This window comes from Balaenoptera musculus, chromosome 2 (genome assembly GCF_009873245.2).
Source record: "Balaenoptera musculus isolate JJ_BM4_2016_0621 chromosome 2, mBalMus1.pri.v3, whole genome shotgun sequence".
Classification (NCBI taxonomy): Eukaryota; Metazoa; Chordata; class Mammalia; order Artiodactyla; family Balaenopteridae; genus Balaenoptera; species Balaenoptera musculus.
Genome location: NC_045786.1, coordinates 16,994,777 through 17,003,846, shown reverse-complemented (window position 1 = coordinate 17,003,846; position 9,070 = coordinate 16,994,777). Strand labels below are relative to the sequence as shown.

General features: G+C 45.1%; 1 protein-coding gene across 5 annotated transcripts in view; it reads left to right on the top strand.

The window, feature by feature from the left end:
• The first annotated feature begins 742 nt into the window (after positions 1–742).
• NRP1 (neuropilin 1) overlaps positions 743–9,070 on the top strand; it is a 137,751-nt gene continuing 129,423 nt past the window's right edge. The window contains exons 1-3 of one of the 5 annotated variants that reach the window (XM_036842417.1): positions 743–896; positions 1,496–2,027; positions 5,408–5,582. In XM_036842417.1, coding sequence (XP_036698312.1) covers positions 1,955–2,027; positions 5,408–5,582 — 248 coding nt within the window. In that variant the 5' untranslated portion in view covers positions 743–896; positions 1,496–1,954. Of the gene's footprint in view, positions 897–1,396; positions 2,028–5,407; positions 5,583–9,070 lie in introns of those variants that run through there. The other 4 variants (XM_036842420.1, XM_036842419.1, XM_036842415.1 and 1 more) reach the window with 4 other exon arrangements.

The window sequence follows — 9,070 nt, the reverse complement described above, 5'->3', positions numbered from 1 at the left end:
CGCGTCCAGCCGCCACCCGCCACCCGCAAGCGCCGAGCCCTCGCCCGGGGCCCGCGCGCCCTGGGCCTCCTCTCTCCCGTCCCGCCCCTAGTTCTTCCGCCAAAACCTTTGACCAGAGTCTTCCTGCCAACATTCCTAAATCTCTTTTGCCAGCTCTTTGCGCCAGGTAGGAATAAGGCTCTGCTTTCGGGTGTGTGCAGAAACGCCGTTCCCAGAAGGCGTCTGACCTTTTCACCTTCCCCGCGAACTCCTTCGGGGGGGGTCCGCGGGCATTTACCCCTCTCAAGGACCTGATCCGCTGCCAAAACCTGTCTGTTCCCTGAAATGTCCTTGCTGTTCCTATCCGCAGAGGCTTTCTACAGCAGTTCCCGAAAAGCCCTCGGGGATGGAACTTGGGGGCATGCAGCCCACAGTGAGGACGCGCCGCCGTGGGAGGCGGAGGTGGGGAGGAGCTGGAGGGCCGGCGTGACTTTGGCCTGTGGTCTGAGCTGGTACCGTGAGAGCCCTGCCAAGAGCAAACCCCGCCCCCGCCACTGTTCCCCTCCCCCGGATTGCACAGGAACCCGTGGCAGTGGACCCCTAATTTCCAAACCCCGAGCACCTGGGCTCCGAGTCAGGATGCTGGGCGGGGTCGGGCGACGACTGCCCCCTAGCTGGAAGGCGCACCAGCTCCCACCCTCCAGGGTGCCCTCTGACCCGGAGGAGAGGACTCCAGATCTCGGGTAACAATGGAGCCCGCGGCGCGCGGCGGGCACCCGAGCACGCCAGGCGCCCAGCAGCGCGCCCCTTTACCGGGCAGGGAGGCCGGGTGGGGCTGCAGCACAGCCTCGCCCGCGCGAATCTACTGACTCGGCTCTACGTGGCAGCGACACTGCCGACCCTCGCCCGGCTCCGGGGTGCGTCCCCCACCCCTGCCGAGCTTTCCTCAGCCCCTCCGGGCCTGACCCGCAGCGTCCAGGGGCGCCCTGCTGCTCCTACCCCAGGTCACACTACCCGGCCGCCCCGGCCGCCTCCCGGGCGTTCGGAGTTGGGAGCAGCAGCCGCTACCTCCCGCGCGCCCCGCACGCCTCGGCGGCGGATCCCCAAGATCCTGGGCGAGCTGCCTCGCTCTCCCCCGGGGGTCCGAGCGAGCACGCCGAGGTGGGCTAGCTCGACCCTGGCGCTGCCACCGACCTCTACGCCCAGTCCCCCAAACACACCCGCCAGCCCGCCCTGGGCGCGGACCCCCGGCGCCTCCCTTCCCGGGAAGGTCCCAGCAGGACCTGCGGGAGAGACGGACAGACGCACGGGGAACGCACACGGAGGGAAACTTGTTCCTCCCCGTCTCCTGTCAGGCCATTGCTGGCGAGCCCGTGCGGGGAGAGGGGCGGGAGGAAGCGAGGGAAGGGCTCCAGAAGGGGAGGGGAGGAGGAGGTGGGGGAAGCAGGGGTGCAGTTGGTGGAACTCCGCCGTCTCCCGCTCATCTTTTCATTGCTTGCTCCTCTCCTTCGCGCAGACACCTCGGACCTCCCCTGGGCGCCAGCTCCTCGGCTCCAGCGGGTCCAGAAACAAGCCGGATTTTTTTTTTTTTTTTCTTTCTGGAAATTGGCGTTGGTGTGCGTTTCTCTACGTCCCTCCTCCTCCCACCACCACCACCCCCCCCCCCCTTTTTTTTTTTTTTTTTTTTTTTGAGACATGGCCCGGGCAGTGGCTCCTGGAAGAGGAACAAGTGTGGGAAAAGAGAGAGGAAACCGGAGCTAAATGACAGGATGCAGGCGACTTGAGACACAAAAAGAGGAGGGTTTCTCTCGGATCACGGCATTGCCTCGCCGCTTTCCTTTCTCCAAGACGGACTGAGGATTTTACAGCTCTGGGAGGAGTGGAAGCGCTCCGGATTGTTGAGATCGCCCCGGTGCTCTGTTTTCCCTGCACGTTCGGTTCTCCCGCGTCTGCCCGGGAACCCAGCGAAGGGAGGATGGAGAGGGGGCTGCCGCTCCTGTGCGCCGCGCTCGCCCTGGTCCTCTCGGCGGCCGGCGCTTTTCGCAACGGTAAGTGACAGGCGGAGACGCGCGGCCACGGGGGTGAACCCGGCTCCAGGCTGCCCGCGTCCGGACCCCGGACCCGCGCCCAGTTGCCGGGATCCACCGGGGAGAGCCGCCTCCTGGGCGAAGGAAACTTTTATCCAGGCGGAGAAATCAAGCAATAAGATAAGTCTGTGTAGGGCAGAGAGATTTCAAGTGCTCTGACTCCCTCCTGAAGTTGGTTGTTTGGCCGTGGAGGTTTTCCTACCTCTGCTACAAGGCAGAACTGCTTACCTTCCCAGAGCAGCACACCAATTATCTTAATAATGTTTCCTCCCAAAGGCAATTAGATGAGACTCCCTTTCAAAAATCTGATGGCTGTTGAAAGTTAATGAACACTTTACCAGGAGAACTTCCTGGTTCTCGAGCAGCTCCCCCGAACTGTTTCCTCTGGTGGGTGCCTGCAGGAGATAGCGGTTTGCTGGTGGATGTAACTCCCTCCTCCGCTTTTGTAAATGGCCCTGATCCGTCTGGAGTATGAATGAAAGTTACATCGTGTCAATAAAGGAATCTGATATATACAGCGTAAGGCACCAGGATATCTGAAAATCCCCAACCTAGTTGCAGCTTCCACTTAGCTTTTAAAACCACTCACTGTTAAGTAAATGGAAGACCGTGCTGGGTTATGAACAGTATCCTGTAACCTAAATAATGTGTTTTAAAATGGGATCTGGTTGTAGGCATGTTTGACTTACACTGTAAAGTAGGTGGAAGCAAGGGGATGGCATTATCTTTACAGTAAGTCTTCAGCAATTATTATTAACTAATTATCAAATATTTACTTTTGTCTGGCTTAGATTTCAATCAGAGTAATTAGAAAGAAAGACCATCCGCTACTTACGGTGGTATATTGTTTTAATAAGAGACCACAAGTGGAGGAGTTCATACCGAGAGGAATGTAAATCACATCTTTACGATGGAAGTTAATCTTTCTAATATGCTTTTTGGAGGTTTCGTGATTGAAGCAATAGATTTCCCCAACAGCTACCAAGCAGTGTTCTAAAAGATACACTTGGAAGCAAAACACGCACACACACAATTGTGAATGTGGAGTTCAATTTATTAATGAACCTCGGATGATGGAATCTTTCTATAGTCCGGCAGGGAACGAAATAACATTCACCTCCAATTGAAAGAGCTCAAGTGGTTAGACTTCAGAAATTACAGTAACCCAAACTCTGCCTCCACAACTCCGGAGATTAAATCGGTGGTGGCGTTCATAGGATGGATTTGAAATCCAATGCAAATAGCTTTCAGACTTTAGGTTGTGAGCTCCATATGTCTGTGTGTGTGAGTGTATGTGTATGTACATACATAAGAAATATATATACTTCTTAATTTTCTTAGCAGAAATCTGGGGAATGCTGAGACCCTGAGCTTCATTCGGTGACTTGACTAGTTAAACCCATGTTGCTGTGTTTGCAGTGACCAGAGCCAGTTAATGCCTCTGTAGCTCAACAGACCTCTTCCAGCCATGTCCACCTCCTCCGAGTACCAGTGTCTGCTAAATTAATTCATTAACCTTATTTAGGACTAATGGTCCAGAATCATTAGAAACTGCTCTTTCTTAATCAACTGTTAGAGAGATTTAACAGAGCCAGGGAGTCTAGGAGTCCGCATTATCTTATTACACTGTCACTTTCTCAGAAGTCACAGATTAAAGAGCTCTGGTGTGGTACCGAATCCACCTAAATGTCTTCTGAAGTGACTCTGTCGAGTGGCTACAAGCAGTGCTGTTTTATTTCACCCGTCTAACAGATGCCAGACACTGCCATGATGTTTGTACAGAGCTGGAGGAGACTTAATGAGATGGGGTCGCTTTCCAAGTTTTCTACACATTTAAAATAATGCAAGAGCCTCGGCAGAATCACATAACAGAGTCCAATATGATCATTAGCTGAGATTCTGAACTCCGGTTACAACATCATTTCTTCTTGGCAAACCTTAAGCTTCTAAAAGCCAAGGCAAAGGAAACCCATATAAGGCTACCCCCAGTCTGAGAAACAAAGTCAAAAACATCTAGCAATTGAGAAAAACAATGTAATTTATATTGTCTTCTTTTTAATTTATGGGAAATGATTTCTGTAATGCATGTAGCTTTATACATTTTTGATGTGCACTTCATCTTTCATTTCCATTTGACCTGGTTTTCCTGTAATAAAATTCTGTAGATTTATAAATTCATGCTGAGAGCAAAGAATGCCATTCTCTTTCCACAGGGAATCTATTAGATGCAATATTAAAATCTATATATACCATTACTGAAAATTTGTGATTGATAGGCTTATATATTTCACTGCTTTCATACCTGTTCCTCTTACATAGTTTATGCACCAAATTTTTATTGCTCGAAATAAGCATCAATAAATGTGGCAGCATTGCAGGCTGAGGCTCTCCAATATGAAATCCATCATTAAAAGTGACAATGAGGGTCCCCACTGAACAATAAAGCAGCCCAGAGACTGGTTTCTTTGGCTCTCAGTGAATCACTTTGGCTCTTGGGTTTTTTGAAAGGAGGGCCCAAAACTTGTTAGCTCACCTTTCCTAAACTGTGACAGTATAGCTCATCCTATGTGATACCCAGACCTCCATGTGGTGGAGCTTTTTTCCACCATGTAGGTAATTAGAATTAATGCTGTGTAGCTATTTATTTTTCTTTCTGCCCAGTTACTTTGATCTGGTCTCCAAGACTGAGCAACCTTGGAGCAGTAGAGCAGAATTATTTCTGCTTCACCACATATACTTTGTTCTCTGATGATCTGGATCTCAAAAGCAGAGATAACTCAAAATCACTTAGATTTATGGGAAGATAAAACAACAACAACAAAAGGTTTGGCTTTAAGCCAATTGAAATCCTGGATGACAATCCCCACTGATCAATGACACAGACCAGGCTTATCATCAAAAAGCAACACAAAGGGTCAAATAGCATCTTTTAGTCGCCTTCACTTAGAACTCACTCCTTAATGCGATTACACTTCTGGGGGGATAATTAAGTCTAGCAGAAGCTCCCTGGGGACCATGTTAACATCCATTGAGGGGACTTAATGTTTTTAATGCTGGAAGACCTTTTTCTTGGGAGGGAACTTTGCGCGGGGGGGGGGGGGGGGGGGGGGGGGGGTCCTATCAGATCTCAGGCCACTTTCCTCCTGAACCGACTTCCTGAGATCAAAGAGTGTCCTTTGGTGGCGTGTTGGTATCGGCGCCACCTGAAGGACCTGCAAGCGCCTCTTGGAGCTCCCCTTAAAAAGTTATGGAACGTTTAATAACCTGTCATTTATATGTAAATTTAGAATACCTAACTGGTTGTCAGGAAAAGGTCTACTAAAGTATTATTTTTATTGCAGATAAATGTGGAGATACTATAAAAATTGAAAGCCCCGGGTACCTTACATCTCCTGGTTATCCTCATTCTTATCACCCAAGTGAAAAATGTGAATGGCTGATTCAGGCTCCTGACCCATATCAGAGAATTATGATTAACTTCAACCCTCACTTCGATTTGGAAGACAGAGACTGCAAGTAAGTGAGAATGTTTGAACAGGGCGCCACAGCACCATCTAGTGGGCGCAGGTGTCTATGGGGGGAAAGTCTGTGAACCACCTAGAATGTAAATGGATCCAGGAGGGATTCTGATCTAGGCCAGATCATGTGTCAATGGTATGGAAATTAAATTATGTTAAGTGATTTCTGAGTGCCCTAAACCAGGGAGATTATATTTAAATGTGTAATTTCTCATATTCTTTTTCCTGTTAACACTTTTGGTTTTGGAACTCTTTTGTTGAGAAGTGTGTATATATGTGTCTTTTTTTTCCTGGAAAGGTGAAGAATTAGAAACCCAAACTCTCACCTGAGTTCTTATTAAATATCGTAGGTCACTCTCATATAGTGCATTGGCAGACGGGTATTGAGATCGGATATTTTTTTTAAACCAATCTGGGGCATGTTTTGTGATCTAAGAACTGTGTTTATCTTACTGAGTTTGACATGACCAAAGCAAATTGTCATAGGAAAAAAAATGAGGAATATAGGGTAAGTCTAATGAGGGATTTTTATAGTAGATTAATGATTGCAAGTCTCTTATGGAAAATGCTGAAAGAACTGTTAATTCACGATGAATATAATGTTTGTTCATGTGCTTTAGCATTCCTATCTCCTTCTATGGTTAAGTTACTAAGCATCAACTTATACCAGGTTTCATTATTATGAAAACATCCTCACTAGAGGGACAGTCTAAATTATATTTCCTCACTTCGTATGAAAGAACTGTGTGTAGGTTTTGCTTTCCACAGTTGGAAAGTATGTTTTAACATTGCAAGCGGCAGTCCACTCGGATCCAAATTTGCTTTTCTCACTGGACATCCACGCAGCAGACCACCTGTCTCTGTCTTATCTATGTCCTCCTGTTCTGGCACACTGCACATGGTGTACTCTCCAGAGACTTGAACCTGAATATCAACCTTCAGTGATGTTTAGATATATAAATAGTTTTAGCAAAGGAAAGTAATCTATTTAAATCTCACTTCTAAAGTGTTTCTCAAAGACTGATATGTTTTCCCAAGTTTTAAAATGAGTCAGTTTCATTATTTAAAATATTTTCTTTGCCAACACGTAACCCTTTTAGAGAAGAAAAGAATAGTATGAAAATATTCCCACCTGCAAGAAGTCCTCAAGAACCTGTTGGTTTGGTGGGGTAAACTAGTTTTTCATGGTCAGGGAGATGAGGTCATCTGATTAATTCAACATCTGATGCCTGGAGAATTAGCATACATTCATGTCCTGGTGGTCAATTTCCAAATAATTAGTGGAACACTACAGCAGGTAAAATTATGCCAATTTCAGTTGAATCTTTCTTCTGTGATTCAGAAGTGCTTCAGGGCATTATATTGACTTTTTAATCTTGTGTGAAAGTTGCCATTAATAGAGTGTTCCAGTAACTTCTTGGAAACAGGGAATTTGTTTGTTTGTTTGTTTTGGCCAGTATTCTGTATTGTGGTTTTTACAATGTCAATCACCTAGACAAACTGGAGACTTGTTTTCCATTTCATTTTATTTTGTTTTGTTTTATGTTGTGCATTTTGCCAATACTTAAACTGTTATAGGAGATATTTTTAAGAAACTCTGGTAAAACATACTCAAGTAATAACATTATTCCTCAAAATAAGGTGCTATTAGATTTCAGTAAACTCATGTTTACTAATTCCTGATCTGAGAGTTTTGACCATGTATATATGTAATATAATAGTTAAAGAATTCAGAATAGTTATTAGCAGTGGTGTGCTGGTCAATGTTAACAACTGGATCTAGGGAGGGGATAGGTCAAGTCCTGATCTGTGATACTTGCCAATTTCTGTAGTGTAAATATTCCCACCATGGCCAGTTTCAAACTACAGTGATGTCACTGTGCACAGACTTGCAAAGAAGTGTGTACATCTGGTTCTCATGAGCTGGTGTGAGCTGGCTGCAGCACCCAACTGCATAGGAGTGTAAGAAGGGGAAGCCAGTTGAATGAGATAATGTGTGTAAAGTGTTTACAAGTGTCTGGCACACAGCAAGCCTTAAATAATTCTCTGCCATATCATGATGTGAGGTAGAGTATGGTAGGATGGGGGGAGCAAACTTTTTTGTTAGTTTTGTTATTTAAAGATGATTAGAAAAGGGATAATTATAACTCAGAGTAAGGGGCCATTTAAGTGATATCAGCAAGAAACTGACAAGGCCAAGCAGATTGTTTCTTTAATTAGGATGGTGAGTTTTGTTTTTGTTTTTTAATGCTACAGAATAAGGTGGTTTTTTAATTGTAGCAAGTGAGTATTTGTTCTCTGTGAAGGAGCCATCTCCTGCCGAGTCTTGAAGGCTGATACGTTTAGCTTGATGTGGTCAGTGGAGATTATGGCCCTGGAAAATATCTTTGTGCCATGTTTCCAAGTGGTGCTCCCTGATTGTTTTATCAATGAAAATTCCAAAAATGATACAGGAAGACCAACTTAAGACATTTGCCATCACTATCTTTCCTGACTGGTCCACATGACTCCTGGTTATTGTTGAAGGTTGCAGCTGAAAATTCTACACATGTGGTGCAATTATCTCCTTTTGGTTGTGAGAAGAATCCACAGCTTTAAAATCTACAGGTGGTTAGAATTCCCTAGCAAAATGGAAAGCACCAGAAACTCCTGTAGGAATAAATTCATAGACTTCCAAAGTTTATGTTGGATGTGCAAAAGTATAGATTTTGGGGTTTTGGTGGATTGTGGGGTTTTTAAGTTTATATTAAGCTACTTCCAAAAATGTATTTGAGATGACACATCACGTTCAGAGAACTGGTAAGCTTTTACTTATCATTTCTGTTAAGAACAAGCCGTTTGTCTTATTTGAGATATTTAATGTCTTTCCCTGTCTCTGCTATATTATATGTCTAATAGCAGTAAAAAGTACTTGCTGTTCCCGTTTTATAGTAAGATAAAATAGGGTAGTGGATATGAAAGCCCTTTGAAAAGCTAGAAGCTCCTCTCAGAAGCAGTTATTATCATTCTTAGGATATCTTTAACAACTTGGTGATTGTTAGAATATTTGGACATAGGAAACTAAGCAAACTAAATATGTTAATCCAATAATGGGGATGATCCGCATATAATACATCCCGCATTTCTCTTGAAACTGTCGGTATTTGAATAGTCAGCTTTCATAATGGGAAAGCTCAAGAAATTGATTCCTTCACAATTTGCTTATTGCAAAACATCCTGGAGACCCAATTAAACAATTGTTTCTTAGAGTGTAGGAATAAATAAGTAATTAAATAGCCAAGATCTGGCAGGAAAAATATTTTTATTTCTATTTATTGTTTTCTTTATCATGAAATTAAAATATTCTCTCATAATTTTAACCATACAGTGAAATGCACACAATCACAAATTTTCATGTGAAGAACACCAGGACTGGCCCAGTACATAATTAACCTGTGCTAACCTGACAAAAAGGTTTTTACGGTGGATGTAGGTGGGGGGGGGGGG